We start from the raw sequence: 18,706 nt of genomic DNA, 5'->3' as shown, positions 1-18,706 counted from the left end.
GGAAGCACCTAATTTGTTTCTGCAAAGATAGAACTAAGTGAAAATTTACAAATTTTAAAAAGTTTCTTTTGGAAAGTTTTCAAATGTTTTAATTTTTATTTTAATATAATTAATTGTTGCCTTCAGTGGGATCTGTGTCATGAATCCAAAATAATAAAGAGGATGAAAGGTAGGTACACAGGATGTTGAGAGATCATCTAAAAGATGAATATTGATATTTTTTGAAGCTCTGCTCCTTAAGTTTGTGATTACATAAGAGTTAGAAAGAGTTTGAAAGAACTTATAAAAGAGAAATGGCTTTATCCATGTTTAATCCATTCGTTCAGTTCAATGGATCCCAAATTATTGTTTCAATTTAATATCTCAGGCTAGAAATATCATATGGAATAGAACTAAACGAAAGTCGCCAATGGCTGGATAGTTCAATTCTTCTAGCTCCAGGTAGATTCTGACCTCCCTACCTCGCCCCATGTATCCTTAGGGCAAGAAGAGCAAAGTTTTCTTTCTGGGAAATGTAAAAAGAAAACCAGCAGCCATTTTATGGATTCTTGAACCTGGGATATTCAATCTCTTTTTTCCCAGTATAAAGCATCACACAAACTAGTTACTGCATGAAACATTCAAAACAATGACTATTACTTGACAGATGCATACTGCCTTTGTAATGAGACCCTTGCCAGTCGTGTCTACTTTGGTAAGGAAAGACAGTAAAAAGCACACTGAACACTTAGTGGAATATATTCTATGCCATTTTGTTTTACAAGCAGACAGCAAAGGTTTGCTAATAAAATTTATTTAATTAAAGATTGTAGACAACAAATATATGTCGCTTACTATATTATATGACAGTTTCACTATGTAGCAGCTCTGGCTGGCTAGGAATTAAAAGGATTTGCCTGTCTCTGTCTCCTGGGTACTGGGATCAAAGCTATATGCCACCACTCCTAGCTTCCTATGTATGTGAGTTAGTGAGTTTGTGTGTGCATGTGTGTGCCATGTGTGTGTCTCTGTGTGTAAATGCATTTTTCCATGTGTATTAGTGTTCTCCTGCATAAGTGTGTGTATACCACATGTGCAGTGTACACGGAGGTCAGAGACAGCACTGGATCTCGTAGAACTGGAGTTATAGATGGTTTGTTGTTTGTTAAATGCCATGTGGTTACTAGAAACCTAATCTGGATCCTCTTAACTGCTAAGACATCTCTCGAGCTCTGATCTCCTATGCTTGTAATAGTCCATGTGTGAGCGCAATGAATACAGCAGCAGGTCTCAGACTGTATGTTATAACCCCTTTGTGGATCAAATAACCCTTTCAGAGGAGTCACCCAAGACTGCTGGAAAACAGATATTTACATTATGATTCATAACAGAAGCAAAATTAAAGTTATAAAGTAGTAATAATAATAATTTTAGAGTCGGGGTGTCCATAACATCAAAACTGTATTAAAGGGTCACAGCACTGGGAAAGCTGAGAGCCACTATAATGGTGCTTACAGTACCAGTAGACAACCAGGCCATCACTTACGAAGGTTGCCACTTAAGATTGACAGATGTACTTATAGAGTCTCACTATTCATTTAAAGATTGGCATCTTTTTCAATGAGTTGATAAAGATTTATCCAGCGCCCATTAAAGGGTATTGGTGGCCATCTGGGTTTCAAAAGTAGATCTATAGGGATGAATTTAAATGAATCTGTTTTAACAAAAACTTCATTCAACCCTTTAGGGCAGACGACATTGAAAGTTAATCTTGAGAATTGTCATTCTTTCCTCTAAGAGTTGCTTGCTCCAGGCTGAATAATCCTTGTCTATTGTAGGTTGGAAATCAGCCTCATTTCATCTACTGCATATTGCCAGAGATCACACATTAAGTGACAATAAGATCTGATTCAGCTTCTTCTGTTTTCATGATGTGGAAGAAATCTTCTATGGAAGTAAACTTCTGATTGGATTCCATTCATTTCCTTTTTAGAATATTGATGAGGACTTTACATTGAAAAGAAGGAACACACTGAAAATAGTAAATCAGTGAGCGATGATATCTGCAATTATCGCTCATCCTCTAAAAGGATAATGAGGCTTAAAATAGGGTATCATATATCTTGCTCAATTATAGATTATTCTTGGCTTGACATGTCAGCTTCTTATTGCAACAGAAATGGGAAAAGATCCATAACTGTCCCTCGCAGGGTTCCATAACGAATAACTGGGTCATCGCCGTGAAGCTTTGATGCTAATAATGGAGTTTGGTTCGTGCAATAGCATAGAAATAGTCTGTGGACCAAAGCACACAATGAGGAATGCTACTTCTATCGCTTGTTTTTAAAACTAGAGTTAGCTTTCGGTGTAGATGAGATTTTTGCATTCTACAAGTTCAACGAAATACATATTAGCTTCAGCTTCTGCACCATCATCCTGAGATTAGTTATAAGAATATCACAGTGAGTGTTACTAGGTCAACCCCTTTCTATTCACAAAGATTCTATCATATTTTATTACCATACTAATTAGTGAGAATGAACTGATGGGGAACTTCTAGATCATGGCACTATCAGGGAACAGCTAATCACTAGTCCCTAAGCTCAGATTTCTGATTCTGGTCCCATGTGCTGAAAGGTCTACGAGAGCCAGACTCTTTGAAATAGAAAGGCTACAGTAAACATAATCTCCATCAACCTTTCACACTCATAAAAACTAGGCAGTACAATTTGAAATCAATTACTTCTTTATTAAAAATGTACATGTCTAGATCAGTTCTTAATGGATAGAAATGTCATCCTGTCCGATTTCACTAAACAGTAAAATAGATGAAGAACAGAGCGAGTATGAGGCTATGTTCATTTTGACACTCTATGTTGTCATTTCTTCAGAGATAGCCCAGGCTGAAATTGAACTCACAACCCTCATGACTTAGCCTCCCAGATGCTGGATCTGGAGGTGTGTGCCACCATGTCCAGCTCTCACTACTATGTTTCTGCAAAGTAGGATGACAAGCTTTAAAATGATCTCATATCTCCATTCATTATTATAATCAGATCACAAAACCAAGACCACTAACTTAAACAACAACAAAGAAGTACAGGGAGGGTGCACTTTTGCATTAGCTCAGGACTATGTTGAAACAAGCTCCATATTGCAAACGCCATGCAGATTATTCCTACATCAAAATGATACACAATGAAGTTGTATTCAGGATAAAGATTAAAGTAGGAAATCATCAAAAAATGATTGGATTTGGAAATTACAGAGGTAATCCAGACTGTGTGTAGGTTTCACTATTATTGCATTCATAGGTCATGGGACAACAAGAGACATATGAAAAAGGAAAAAAAATAAGGAGTTTTAAGGAACGTGGTGAAAGGAAATAGAATCACATGACATGAAAGCTACAGGACAGAAGCTAATTAGAGTGCCAGAAGCCAGGAAGAGAAGGATTTTTATTCAAATAACACAATAAAATTTATTTGTTTGGATGTCAATTAAAATTGTAACAATTTTAAATTAAAATATCTTTTTTTTCATAAAAGTCATCCTCAAAGGAATCATTTCAATTTTCAGATTAACCTTTGTGACCCATTTCATATCAAAAAGATCATCTACTTGTAGAGGGTAAAATATACAACAATTCAAACAGTAAATTTGTGTGCATAAATCATTACCAGTTAACCGTGCTGGTTGTTTGGGTTAACTTGACACAAGCTAGAGTCATTTAGGAAAAGATACCCGCTGGAGAAAATGCCAGACTGACTAGTAGAAAAGCTTATAGGAAAGTTTCCTGATTATTGATTGATGAGGAAGGGCACAGCAGTGTTATCCCGAGTTTGTAAGAGGCAGGCTGAGTTATTAGATTTAGTGTATCCAGTTTTATGTTGAGGTCTTTGATCTACTTGTACTTGATTGGGGGACACATCTCTAGGATGTGCCAGAGACCTGGGTTCAGGAATCTATGGGAGTGGCTTCAGCTGAGACTCATGCAAATGGGGATATGGAACCTTAAGAGGCCACCTTCTATAGCCAAGCAGAACCCCCAGTGGAGAGATAAGGACAGCAACTTACTCACAAAAGTTTCGACCCCAAATCTGTCCTATCTACAAGAAATGCAGTGACAAAGATGGAGTAGAGACAGAGGAAATGGCAAACCAATATCCGGCCAAAACTGACACCCATCCAATGGGCAAGCATCAATCGCTGACACCCATCCAATGGGCAAGCATCAATCGCTGACACCCATCCAATGGGCAAGCATCAATCGCTGACACTATTAATGATATACTATTATGCTTACAGAACAGAGCACCTAGCCCTGCAGAGACTAGGGAGGTGTCAGAGTGGAGGGATACCCAAGGGGAACCTCAATCGTCTCAAAGGAGAGGACAGAGTGTGTGGAAGGGATTGTTTGATGGGAACGTGTTGGGGGGCCTGGGATGTAAGGTGAATGAATAAGTAACTTAATGGAAACACAAAGAAAAAAGGAAATTCAGCCATAATAAACTGAAAAAAAAATAAAAGAAAAAAGAGAATGAAGCCTATTGAGCGAGCCATGGGGAAGCAAGCTGATCGGTCAGCTACAGTTTTTACTCCCAGTTTCCTGTCCTGCTTGACCTTTTTCCCTGACTTCCATCGATGACAGAACACATCTACAAGTGTGAGACAAAATCAACCATCTCACTGCCCCCCTACACACACACACACACACACACACACACAGACGCACACAAACACACACACAGACGCACACACACACACACACGCACACAAACACACACACAGATGCACACACACACACACACACACACACACACACGGTACTTTGTTTCATGATGCTTTATCACAGCAATAGAAATACCAACTAATATAGTAATATTTAGAGTAGACCTCCATTTCTATGTGAACATATCACATATACTTAATGACCATTCTTGTGAATATTACTTCTTTCTATGTTTTTAATTAAATTGCTTATATTTTTCTTCTCTCATATATTACAACCTGACAAGCCCCCCCCACTTGCTCCTAGTCTTCTAGTCTCTGTATCTACTTTTTCTCCCATTTCCCTTTAAAAAGGAGCAGGCCTCAGGGGGCATCAACCAAACTTGACATAACAAGTTACAGAAAGATTAGGAACACACCTTATATCAAGGCTTGACAAGACAACCCAGTAGAAGGAAAAGGGCATCAGAGTCAGGCAAAAGAGTCAGAAATAAGAACTATGCCCATCACTGGGACTCCCACAAGAACCTCAAATTACACAACCATAATACATATGCAGCGGACCTAGGTCAGACCCACACAAGCTCTAGTTGGTGCTTCAATGTCTGTGGCTCCTATGAACACCAGTTAGTTTACTCTGTGGGCTATGATCTATGGTGTCCTTGATCCCTCTGGCTCCTATAATCCTTTCTCTTCTACTTCTGAGAAACTTCTTAAGTTCCACCTAATTTTTGTCTGTGGGTCTTTGCATCTGCCCCTGGCAGTTGCTGGATGAAACCTTTATGGTGACGATCATGCTGGGCTCCAGTATAGCAAATTACCATTCGAAATTATTTTTTCTTCTTTCTTTTCTTTGCTTTTCTTTCTTTTTTTCCAGTCATGTTTGACTTTATCCCAATCTCTTGGATATCCAGCCTCTGGTTCCTACGCACCTAGGCAGTATCAGATACGGGCTTCCCTCTTATTGTATGGGTCTCGAGTTGGACCAGTCATTGGTTGTTCCCTCCTACGAGTTCCATGCCACCTTTATCCCCAGCAGTATTGCAGCAGGACAAATTGTAGGTCAAAAGTTTTAAGGTTGGATTGTTTTCCCAGTCCCACCATTGGAAGTCTTGTCTGATGACAGAAGATGACTGCTTCAGGCTCTGTATCTTTACTAGGAGTCATTACTAGGGTAACACTCACAGATTCCAGGGAATTTCCATTGCAATAGGTTTCTACTTCACTGAGAATATGCACTCCTTTCCACTTCTCTCGCATACTTCTAAAGACCTATTAGATTCCAGCCCTATCCAGCCGGAACAACCTGTTGAAAGTAAGCTTTGTAGAATACTTTTTAATTCTCGGAAACACTGGGAAGGTGTGCACCATTGTCTCAGTGGCTACTTTTACTGGAATAGCTCCATGCTGGAAAGCAAAATGTAGCCAGCTTCCAGGTAGAGACACATATCCTGCCTGCTTTCATTGGCACTGTGTTCTCAGAGCCACCAGAGTACCGAAGTCGGCTCAAGCAAGGCCAATGGTAGATGGAATCCAATACACCCAAGAGTCCGATCACATTGCACATCCGTCAAACCATTAAAGAAAGTGTCACAGTTAACTGGCATCTTACTAACACCACATGTTAGGTCCCAAATTAAGAAGCAGAATCTAGAGGACTGTGTGGCTCTATGTATTAATGGCATATGAGAAGAAAAACTTGGAGAAATCAATAAGCTAGCAACAGTCCCTGCTGATACAGTAAGAGGTGTCCTGTGTTTCACAACATCTTTCTATCTTTGTAGAAAGATGAAAACAGAAAAGGACAACAACAATTGTACCTGGAAACATTCTACCTAGCACGCCATCTCATCAGCTGTAAACACATTGCTTCCAAGAATGATGTTGAGCGAATAATCAATTTCCTTTATTTGAGAGTCTTTTGTGCTTAATATGCTCTCATTTCCTCATGTTTTTGTCCTTTGGGGTATATAGTCTTGACAATAGAAAAAAACTAGGCAAATGTGCAAGAATAAAGCAAGGAATGTGGTTTTATCTCACTGGCATATAATTTTAACAGTCATCACTAGACTCAGGACTGATGGACAAACTTTGGTCTCTGATACTGACTTCAAATCAATGAAAGGAAAAAAGCACATTCAAGTATATTTTCTGTTTTTTTAATAAACAAAATGCTTCTATCTAAAAGGCAGGCAGTATCTTCTCATGGTTCCCACCCACCTTAAGAGAGCCATTCTGTAAATGCTTGTTTCTTTCATTATTATTATATAAGCAGTCAAAGCAAACAAGCTTTCCTCCCAGGAGATATGTTACACTGAGCAAAAATATATCTCAAGCATCAGCAAAACTAAAAGTTTCCAGAACACTGTCAGAAATAGGTTCTTTATTCAAAGTAGTGCCCAGGCTACTTTAGAACCTAATAAAGTTCATCAAATCCCCAAAACATATTAAAATGAACAAATCACAAGAAAAAGACATCTAGTACCTCAGGCACTCTGAATCTCCAAGGCAAGTCTTCTTCCAGCATAATGGAGATGGAAATGCAAACTCTCACTTGGGTATTCAGGGCTTGCCTGTGCAGTCACTGCATGGCACAAATGCCTTTGTCTTTCTTTTCACTAGAGGAAGCCGACTGAACTGGGAAGGAACAGGCTTCAGAAGAGCTTGGCAGGTCTGGACTTGAATGCCAGCTCCTTTCCTAACAAATGGAAAGTATTCAGTAAACACTAAACTAAAATGTGAAAAACAGCGTTCAAAAAGTCATTAAGTTTCTCCAGGGATTTGGGGACACAAATTGCACAGAGCCACTCTAAGAACCATATGAACACATGTCCTCTGAGCTCCTGACTGATCTTACATTTCAAAGACGTCTCCAGAAGGTGGTCTCCTGTATTCTCCTTTATGTTTCACCAACTTAAAACACCTGACCCTTTGCTGTCTCCTCCGCTGAGGTGAAATACATAAGAAATGAAAAATGCATAACAAAATCAAAGGTAAAGTAACAAGCAGCCTATGCCCATATGGACACACAGTGTACAATGTTCATCGGGCTTTGGGTTGCACCTAGCACATCAGTCATGCCGAGCATGTTCTCCAGCTCTGAGGAGTATGCTCGTCAACAACAGCATTACAGTTGGAGGAGTGTTACTATACCTCACCCCGAACAAGAGGAGCAGCTTCCAGAAGACATCAGAGTCAGCTTCAAAAATCCCTGTTGCCAGCATGGGACTCTTATGGAAGAATAGAAGGAAGGACGGCAGGCCCAGAAGGGGATAAGAACTCCCCAGGAAGACCAACTGAGTCAACTAACCTGGACCCTTGGGGATCTCAGAGTCTGAACCGCCAACCAAAAAACATACACAGGCTGGACCTAGGCTTCTCTATTTAAATATAGCAGATGTGCAGCTGGACCATCGTGCAGGTCTTGAAAAACTAGAACAAGGGCTATCCCAAAAGCTGTTCCCTATACGTGGGGTATGTACTTCTAGCTAGGCTGCCTTGTGTGGACTCAGAGAGAGGAAGCACATAGACTCACAGAGTCTTAAAGTACAAGGGTAGTTGAGCTACCCAGGGGACCCCACTCACTCACATGGGAAGGGGAGTGGAGACTGGGGAAGGGTTGTGGGAGGTGGTGACCAGGGGGGGAACAGTGAGTAGGATAAAGCAGTGAGCAGTGAGTAAAGTAAATAAGGAGGAGAAGGAAGAAGAAAAGGAGGGAGAGGAGGAGGAAGAGGAGGAGGAGGAGGAGGGGGAGGAGGGGGAGGAAGAGGATGATGACAATGACGAGGACGACCACCCTGTTTTAACCAGCTTTCCACGACAGGATCCTCATGGCGGATGAGTGATTGTCTCTGATTCATTCAGTTCAGTTCTCCTTTCTCCACTGTGAGCCATATCTTGAGGCTGTCTCAGAGGGAGGAGCTACAACTGCCAAATCCAAGTTGCTATACCAATACCATTGTCAACATGCCAGACTATGGAGCCAGAAACACCTCTTTTAAAAGGGCACTCTCTCAGTGCATGTGCTGGTTAGTTTTGTCAAGGTGATACAAACTGGAGTCACCTAAGAAGGAATCTCGATTGAGAGACTGCTTCCATCAGACCAGCCTATGGATATGTTAGTGAGGAATTTTCTTTCTGTTGACTGATTTTGGAAGGCTCAGCCCATAATGGATAATGCCTTCCTAAGCAAGTAGACCCTGGCTACATGAGAAAGATAGCCGAGTCAGCCAGGGGACCAATCCATTTAGCAGTGGTCCACCATGGTCTCTGATGGAGATTTTTGTCTCCAAGATCCTTGAGTTTCTGCCGTGACATCCTGAGGAAATGAACTGTGATGTGGAGGTACAAGGGAAATAAAGTCTTACCCAACCCTTCCTCCAAGTACTTTTGGCCAGAGTTTATCACAGCAACAGAAAACAAAATATAACAATTCAGAGGAAGGTATCAATTCTCTAATTGGTTTTTTTTTCTTTTATTGGATATTTTTATTTACATTTCAAATGTTATTGCCTTCAGTTTCCCTGCCATAAGTCCCTATCACATGTCCCTCCTCTTCTATAAGAGTGTTTTCCCTCCCCAACCACACCCCCATTCTGCCACCAATGACATTTCCCTACACTGGAGGGGTCCAATGTTGGCAGGACCAAGGGCTTCTCTTCCCACTTGGTACCCAAAAAGGCCATCCTCTGCTGCATATACAGCTGGAGCCCTGGGTCAGTCCATGTGTAGTCTTTGGGTAATGGTTTAGTCCCTGGGAGCTCTGGTTGGTTGGTATTGTTGTTCTCATACTGCTGCAAGCCCTTCGTTCAACCCTTTCTCTAATTCCTTCAACTGGGACCCTGTTTTCAGTTCAATGGTTTCTTGCTAGCTTTCACCTCTTTACTTGACATGCTCTAGCTGAGATTCTCAGGAGACAGCTCTATCAGGCTCCTTTCAGCCTGCACTTCTTGGCTTCATCAATCATATATATACATACATATGTGTGTGTGTGTGTATGTATATATATATATATATATATATATATATATATATATATATATATATATATATATGGGGGGGGACAGGCTCAGAATGTCCATTCCTTCAGCTTCTGCTCAAAATTTTGTCTCCATATCCCCTCCTATGAACATTTTTGTTCCCCCTTTTAAGAAGGAGTGACACATTCACACTTTGGTCGTCCTTCTTCTTGAGTTGGTCTGTGGATGGTATAAGCTTGGGTAATTCAAGCTTTTGGGCTAATATCCACTTATCAGTGAGTGAATACCCTCTTTGTCTTTTTGTGATTGGGTTACCTCACTTAGGATGATATTTTCTAGTTCCATCCATTTGCCTATGGATTTCATGAAGTCATTGTTTTTGATAGCTGAGTAGCACTCCATTGTGTAGATGTACCACATTATCTGTATCCATTCCTCTGTTGAAGGACATCTGGGTTCTTTCCAGCTTCTGGCTCTTATAAATAAGGCTGCTATGAACATAGTAGAATATGTGTCTTTGTTGTATATTGGAGCATCTTTTGGGTATATGCCCAGGAGAGATAGAACTAGGTCCTCAGGTAGTACAATGTCCAATATTCTGAGGAACCTCCAGATTGATTTCCAGGGTGGTTGTACCAGTTTGCAATCCCACCAACAATGGAGGAGTATTCCTCTTTCTCCACATCCTCACCAGCATCTATTGTCACCTGAGTTTTTTATCTTAGCCATTCTGACTGGTATGAGGTAGAATCTCAGGGTTGTTTTAATTTGCATTTCCCTGATGACTAAGGATGTTTAGCATTTCTTTAGGTACCTCTCAGCCATTAGATATTCCTCAGCTAAGAATTTTTTATTTAGCTTTGTACTCCATTTTAATAGGGTTATCTCGCTCTCTGAAGTCTACCTTCTTGAGTTCTTTGTAAATATGTTATTCCAAGTGAATTTGAAAATTGCTGTTTCTAACTCTATGAAGAATTGAGTTGGAATTTTATTGGAGATTGCATTGAATCTGTAGATTGCTTTTGGCAAAATGGCCATTTTTACTATATTAATTCTATCAATCCATGAACATGGGAGGTCTTTCCATTTTCTGAGATCTTCTTCACTTTCTTTCTTCAGAGACTTGAAGTTCTTATCATACAGATCTTTCACTTGCTTGGACAGTCACACTGAGGTATTTTATGTTATTTGAGACTATTGTGAAGAGTGTCCTTTCCCTAATTTCTTTCTCAGCCTGTTTCTTGATTGTATCAACAAAGGAGGTGGAAGCCAGTTGCTGGGCGAAGGGAAAAGTGGAACTTTTGGGTCCCAAGAGAAAGAGTAGGATGAGGGGTTGGGGATTTAGCTCAGTGGTAGAGCGCTTGCCTAGCAAGCGCAAGGCCCTGGGTTCAGTCCCCAGCTCCGAAAAAAAAAAAAGAGTAGGATGCAAGGGAAAAGTTTTCTGACCAGGTGTTGGAATGGGAGGATACAACAGCCATGTAAAATCTTGGTGGGCTAGAAAGGGTAGCTGACTGGAATAGGTTAACTGATAAGAGCCCAGCAGTTGTGCTCTCTGGCTAATTACAAAATATTAAAACTGTATAGTGTTTTCCATCCCTGGTGCTAAGTTGGGCAGGAGGAGAAAATGGGTAGCAGGGGTGGTGGTGGTTATTGGGGGCTGGCTGTGAGGAACTGAGGGAGCAATCACAGCTCCCGGAAGAAACACCCTTTGTCAGAGTTGGGTGAGACAAGCAAGCATAGGCAGAGCCCTGAGCAAAGGCACAAGTGTATTTTTAAAATTACACCAGGAGAACAGTGTCTGTTATATTACTGCCTGACCACAGAGCATCTGTAGAAGCACAAAAGGAAAGGTATAGCTGCCATGTCCATAGAGAAGCCATTGGTCATGATTGAGCCTCTCACACCTACACTTCCAACAGTTTATAATTTGGAGACTTTTTCTGACTATGAGGAATCAAAATCATGCCTCAGTTTGTCTTGCAGGATGGTACAGGGTCTGCTTCATGAAACTGATCTATCTCCCAAGTAATGCATAAATTAGGAAATGGAAAACAGCGAAAAAGACAGACTCTAGGTTCTGAGAAATTATAAGTCTATTATTATGGGGAAATAGCATCTAAAATGTCAAATGGAGGAATGATATGCAAACCGACAATGGCTAGACCACATACCCCAGCCCAATTCTCATCCTAACCTCTACAACAAGAGTCCAAGAAGGAAAAGCATTGGCCTGATCTCAACCAAAGTAGCCTGCCTGGTCTGAGACAGATGCAGAACTGACAGTTTCTCTGATCTTTGTCCCTTTCTTCTACAAAGCACCAAACATAGAAAACCAAATTATATTCAACACTTCACCTGTGATGCTCTTGATAGTTCAACAGCTTCCCAGCCAACAGTGTCCACTCACAAATTATCAGAGGTCTTACTCACATTCACATATCTATATTTAACAAAGGTAAGAGATGGGAAGACAGCCCCATTTCTATAGCTAACCAAAGTTTCTTCTCATCTTGATGGTTCTTACTTTCTCCTGAAAGATGTTCACATTCGCTTTTGTTATATTTATTTCACATCAAGATCATCTTTTGATGACTTGTAATCTTAGAACTCTAGCACCTTCTGTGAGGCCTTGATGCAATCCTAAAATCTTCTTCTAATCTGCCCTGCAAGTCACACTCATTCAATCACTCTAAAGTGCCCTTCTTATCTACTTCATGATTCCAGCACAAATTGGTGATGAATTACAAAAAAAGAATGATCAGTCACCCCATTTTTTCAAAAATGTACCCTTATTAGCAATGAAAAGGCTAGATTCCATGAAACTCTGAACCATAGCCCAAACTGAACAGTTAATTAACCATGGCAGTATGCTGTGTAGTTCCAACGACACTCATCCCCTGTAGATGTGGTTCTTTTTAGTATGATTGCTTGTCTTACTTCTCACTGATAGTTTATGGACTAAGTGAACTCTTCATAACTGAACAAGACCCTGTTTAAACAGCCATTATTGGGCAAAACTTCTTTGTTTAGCAATCTGATTTGCTGTCCTAAGGAGAATTCAGCACACCCTATGTCAATTCAAACTGATATGTATTGTTTCAAAGATGTCAACTACTATAGACATAATCTAGTTGTGATGGCCTGACCTTCTCTATAGAGGATTCCCAGAGACCTCTGCTGCAGCTGCATTCTTGCATTTTAATCTCCAGTGTTCCCAGCTATTTCATGAATAAAGCAATGACTAGCTACTACACACACACACACACACACACACACACACACACACGAACTGTTCTTTAAAATCAAATCCCAAAAGGCACAGAGTATGATAGAGTAGAGCTTGGATTCTTCTATATTATAAAAAAATAATGAGCAGTTGATTGAAATCAATGATCCGGAATATCTACTTACCTCGATCTGGGTGGTGTTGTCCTGCCCGTCATCCAGTAGCAGGTCGGGGAAGCCTCTGGACTCCGGAGAGTCTTGGCCCATGCTGGCTCGGTTTGTGTCTACAGCTTTAAAAGGGTCCACGTTTCTTTTCCACCGGTGGCTGTATGCTTGAGAGTCCACTTCCACCCCCTCTTCACTCTGAGGCGAGGTGTTTGCAACTACATACTTCCAGTCTGAAAAAGATACAAGTGTGTTACCTCCAGGTCTGACTCTCTCTATAATACCTATTAGAGTAAAAATATATACACCTGTTGGTCATTAGATAAAAAACAGACTAATCACAGTAAGACCAAATTACTCCTCAAATTAGAGTTGGTGTGATAATGCAAGTGGTATGAGTTAATATAAAATGTGTCAGCAGGTTATACAGACTGCTTGGTCTACAGATGCTTGACACTTAGGCTAGAGGAAGGGGGTCACTTGGGATATGCCTTTGATTAAAGGTTATACTTCATCCCCAATTCCTATCTTGCTCTTTGTGCTTCTTGTCTATCAGGAGATGAACAGACTCTTACCACATATGTCCCCATCACTATAATGCTGTATCCAAGAGCATGAGGAAATTCGCATATGTACCTATGATTCCTGAAGTGAAATCTAAAGGTTCCTCAAACATATGGCACTACAGAAATGGATTGTTCTTCCCTCTGTGTGTGTCTGTATACAAGTGCACACACTTACACATGCACGCGCACGCGCACACACACACACAGAGAGAGAGAGAGAGAGAGAGAGAGAGAGAGAGAGAGAGAGATGACAAAGCAAGATAGAAATAAAAGGGAACAGGAGAGAGGTATTTTCAGCTTACTTCAAAGCAAATTGAATGATGAATGTCAGAGCTAATTCTGACTTCACATGACTAGTGCCAGGCTGTGAAGGTACAGCGATGTGCTTGAGTGGGTTAAAGCCCAGCGACATTTTCCTCCTGTAAATGGGCTAACCTATCTTGTCATTTACAAGCCAGCCTTGGTTCATTGCCTGACTTATTTGATAAGCAGCACCCTCAAGAGGCGTCACAAATGCGCTTGTTCATTTGCACTGTCCTCACCTTGGGAACTTGTCATGGTGGGAAAGGCTGACATTGACAGGCATGTACAGAAATGGATAGGACAGTAAGAAGATCAAATCACAAAGGTATTTTCAAGCTATCTGCAGGGTCTGGCCCTGCTGACCCAGCTCATTCTACCACTACAGGAGGGGAAAATTAGATTTAATCATGACTCCTAGTCTTTCATTTCAGTAGGTCAGCAGGGGATGAAATACCATAAGGATTGAAAATTCAGTTTCCAAGCAAGAGGAACAGCCTTCTACGAAAACATTACCGAAAGATAGGGATCGGTAGCCTTTATAACTGGCCAGATATGGGTTCATGAAGGGCCAAGAGAACATTGATTTAATTATGGAGGCGATGTTCCCCTCAATCTAGGAACATTTTGTGAAAGGAAAAGAGTGCTTAACACAGAGTATTATGCCACTAAATCAGGCACTCATAACTTCAAAACGAATAGGCCACAACCACCACTATATTTCACCAACCACCATGTCTGGATAGACCTTGTTTGGATGATCCTTCCAAACAAGACAGTGCAGTCTGCTTTCCCTAAGACATTAAAGATATTTGAGAGTCTGATGTGTTGTTGAATGGAGTTCTATGAGAAGCCCTACCTTACAGTTTTCATTGAGCCCTAGGAAGAATCATGAGTACCAAATTCAACAAATTTGCACAAGGAGAAATCTGGCAGCCAAGGACAGAAAGGCAGGGCTGTGCTCGTGTCAGTGAACTACACACCAAATGGGGCTCATGTGCTCTGTAAATGGTTGCCTAGGATTCCCCAGTCCCACTGCATATACTGAATGTTCAACAAGAAAATCTACTTAGCTCTGTTGACATTATTATGGAAACATTTATTTTGAAAACATTCTCCCTCTGCCTGCCGTTTGACAATGCTTCAATGTTCACTGACTGACTGAAGGAAGGAAGGAAGGAAAACAATACTGGCATTCTCTTCGGCACAAGACCTTTAGGATCAGGCAGAAGTAAGCCAGCAGTGGGAGTGGACATTCTTTCAGATCTGTTGCTGTTTATGGGCCTGAGATAATTGACAAATTTTCTCTGCTTTTGTTACCCTGTGTTTTAGGTCATAATGGACATAGCTTACCTGCAAAGGCAAGCATCACTTTCTAAGGATGTGTCTGGCTCTAAGAACGATGGTCCTAGGCAGAGCTACACAAAGCCATTTTCTTGACTCACTTTTGTATCCTGCCTCATTATCAAAGACATATGAGGACCTATATAGCAAAATTAAGCAATAAAATTTTCTAACAACCAGATAAGACCTTCTGGCAAAAAGCTTAGGTCAACCTCAGAGATATCCATCTACCTCTCACGTAGGATGGTATGTCTCGGTGAGTTATGCCAAGCTGTGCCAAGTCTGCCCTGCTCTTCCCTCCTCCCTTTCCACCTCTATTCTTGTCCCCTTCCTTCTCCTTCTCTCTTCTTTCCTTTTGATCCTGTTCAATTTTGCCATCCAGTATAGTCTGGTCTGAAGTTCTGCCATCCTCCAGACTCAGCTTCCCTAGTGTCTGGGAATTCAGTTGCATGTTACTGAGCTAAGCATCTTGATTACATGAGTTAGGCTCACTCTGACGTTAAGTTTACAATTTCTTCTCTGAAAGATATAACACAGCATATCACAACTCTTCCCATAATCCTCATTAGACCCACCAGCCTCTTTCAGGCACCCGTAATCTTAGCATAAGACGCACACAGAATAAATATCAGCAAAAGAGACTCTTGTGTTGATTCTGTTTCTTAAATACCCTTCATTATTTCTTTTCATTCATTTTACTCTGGAGAATAAATAAAGGTGTTTCAGAACCTAAAGGCGATAATGTCCATATTTCTAATTTTAGGTGAAATCTGATTAATATGTTAAGTATCTGTTTAGCACTCAGAATTAATCCTTTGCAAGATTGGGGACAGGGCAGCAGAAAGAGCAGGAAAGTTCGTGGCTGAAATATGCTTATATGACCACATGGCTTCTACGTCAGGACTTCTGACAGTTTTGGCTTCATCTTTTCCTCACTGTTTAGTAATATCTACTTTATGTCACATGCTAATGATTTTATTTCAATATTTTGCAAGTAACCTACAATTATATGAAAAGATTTTGACCCCTTCTTTTGACTTGACTACTGTACATAAATGATACTCATAATACACATATGCCAAACTACCAGAAAGTAATTGTATGCTTAGGCAAAAATCCTACAAAGTTAGGATTCATCACAACTGTAATTATTAACATATTCTATGTTCTGGACGTTATATGTGTTAAGGTATGTATATGCTTGTGTGCAGATGCATGAATATGAGAATTTGTATGTAGTTACATATGAATATAAGAGTACAGGCCAGAGGTTGACATTAAGTATCTTTCCCAATTGCTCTTTAACTCATTTTTGAGGCAGATTCTCACTCAACCTGAGCTCAGTGCTTTGGCTAGACTGATTGTCCAGCATGCCCTAGAGATGCTCTCAGCCACACCTCTATCATACTAGGATTACAGTCATGAGTCACTGCATGAACCTTTTAATGTGGGTCCTGGGGACTGAACTCAGGTGTCACACTTAAGCAGCAAGTAATTTATTGACTGAGCTATCTCTGAAATTCCCTTCTGCACTTGATAAATGAAGCAAGGCACCACTGAAATCCTCTGAAGGAACATTTAGCAGTTCTGCAGAAAGCATATTTACTGGCTGGAATCACCTGAGAAAGTATAGAAATATTTGGCTAAGGCATATTGCCATGTGACTATGAATCTCAATTTATTTCAGAACTGAATAGAAAAATTCTATTAAATAAATGATATCCTTGGCTGTGTCAATAATGAACTCGCTACTGCAGTTGATTTGGAAGTTTTGACTGGTCGCATTATTCAGCAAGGTAGCTACAGGAGATAAAGTTCCAAGGATGTTTTATTGAGGTGGATTAAGGGTTCTGAATGGGATCTAGCAGTCATAATTTATTAAGTTCTCAGGAGAGACTTTCTGCCTCCGTATGTGCTTCTTTGAATCCACCCAAGTGTAACATCCTCCAGGCTCTTGTCCCAGGTACTCGTTCAACTCTTCCAGGAGGGTTTCCTGTTCCCACCACAGAGGATTTAAAATGCTGTGCCAACAAGACCTATCTTCTACAAATGCAAACCCAACCCCAAATCTTCAGGAAAGCTTACATGTCTCCCTCCAATTCCAGCTCATAAATGGTATTCATAAATGAATTGAGTTTTCTTCTGTGATATAGTCACTCTTCAAAGGTGAATCCTTTAAATACACATATTATGCATAACTCCCCTTGGGTAAGGCATTGTAAAAAAAAAAAAACTTTGTTAACGCAGCAAGCCTGGCACTTGCTCTCTTAAGCGAGGTCATGAACATGCTAGGCTCGGCTGTCTTCTGAAAACTTCCTGTGGGGAAAGAGTTCCTAATCAGTTACTGACAGGGTGTATCAGTGTCTAAATTACTTAGGTGAAACTATTCATGGTGAACACCTGCCCTCCTGTTCAGCATATCAGATTTGGGTATATACTAAACAATTAGAAAATACAGGAGTAGTGCCACCCCCAACAACAACAACTACAAACTTTTAGGAATTGTTATTATAACTTGACTATGAAGGGTTTCCACAGGTTCCTGTACTAAAGACTTAGTTCCTAATGACAGCAATGTTCAGGAGTGGCTGGATCGAGAGACTGACCTCATCAGTGGATTAGACTATCAGTAGAGTCCTACTTGATTGGAGTAGTAACAGGTGGGGTAAATGTCAGGGGATAGAATCTAATTTGATGCAATATATTAAAAGAAGATAGACTGAAGGAAATAATTTGTGCATGCCTGTCCCTCCACCTTGTGTTGCTCTTACATTCCCTCCCTCCATCTCTCCCTTCCTCTTTCAATCTCCCCCTCCTCCCTCCATCCTTCTACCTTGTCTCTCTCACAATTTCCTCCTCCATGCTCCTCCTTTTGCTTCTAGTCAACATGAGGTGAACAGCTTTGCGTTAATATACTCTACTGTAATGTTCTGACTACCAACAGGTCCAGAAACAATCATAGTCTATAACCTTTGAAGCCATGGGCCAAAATAAATGTTTCTTCCTTTAATTCATCTTTCTCAGTGTTTCAGTCATTCGGGTGGACAGATGAGTAGTTCAGGGGGATTTCTAATTGATCCCCCTTTGCATTAACAACATCTTATGTGTCTTCATACTGTGTTGGTAGAGAAATGAAGTACCAATTGTTAACCCCAGTTTCTCAAGATATTATTCCATATCCTTTCCTTTTACAAAGTTCGCATTAAATCAATTTATTTTTAAAAGAAATTAAGTGAATATGAATTAACACTGAATCTTATTGGTTCCATGAGGTAATTGTACATAGCCAGGATCGCCTTAAGGATACCTGACATAGACTGCCTCAGAATAGTGACTCTATTTTATGCAGTGTGTGCTTTGTGTGTGTGCAGGTATGTGGATGGATATTTGCATGTTTTGAGATTGGACTCTAAGTAC

The 18,706-nt window shown here is 40.5% G+C and overlaps 1 protein-coding gene across 2 annotated transcripts in view; it reads right to left on the bottom strand.

Moving 5' to 3' along the window:
* The window catches only part of Plxdc2 (plexin domain containing 2), a 386,926-nt gene that overhangs the window by 220,315 nt on the left and 147,905 nt on the right, over positions 1-18,706 (bottom strand). For both annotated transcript variants that reach the window (XM_087591183.1, NM_001108422.2), the window contains exon 2: positions 13,101-13,312. In XM_087591183.1, the coding sequence (XP_087447309.1) occupies positions 13,101-13,312 (212 nt within the window). The remainder of the gene's footprint in view (positions 1-13,100; positions 13,313-18,706) is intronic.

Source organism: Rattus norvegicus, chromosome 17 (assembly GCF_021556685.1).
Source record: "Rattus norvegicus strain SHRSP/BbbUtx chromosome 17, alternate assembly SHRSP_T2T, whole genome shotgun sequence".
Classification (NCBI taxonomy): Eukaryota; Metazoa; Chordata; class Mammalia; order Rodentia; family Muridae; genus Rattus; species Rattus norvegicus.
Note: the sequence above shows the minus strand (reverse complement) of the source record. Positions and strands in the feature narration are given on the sequence as shown.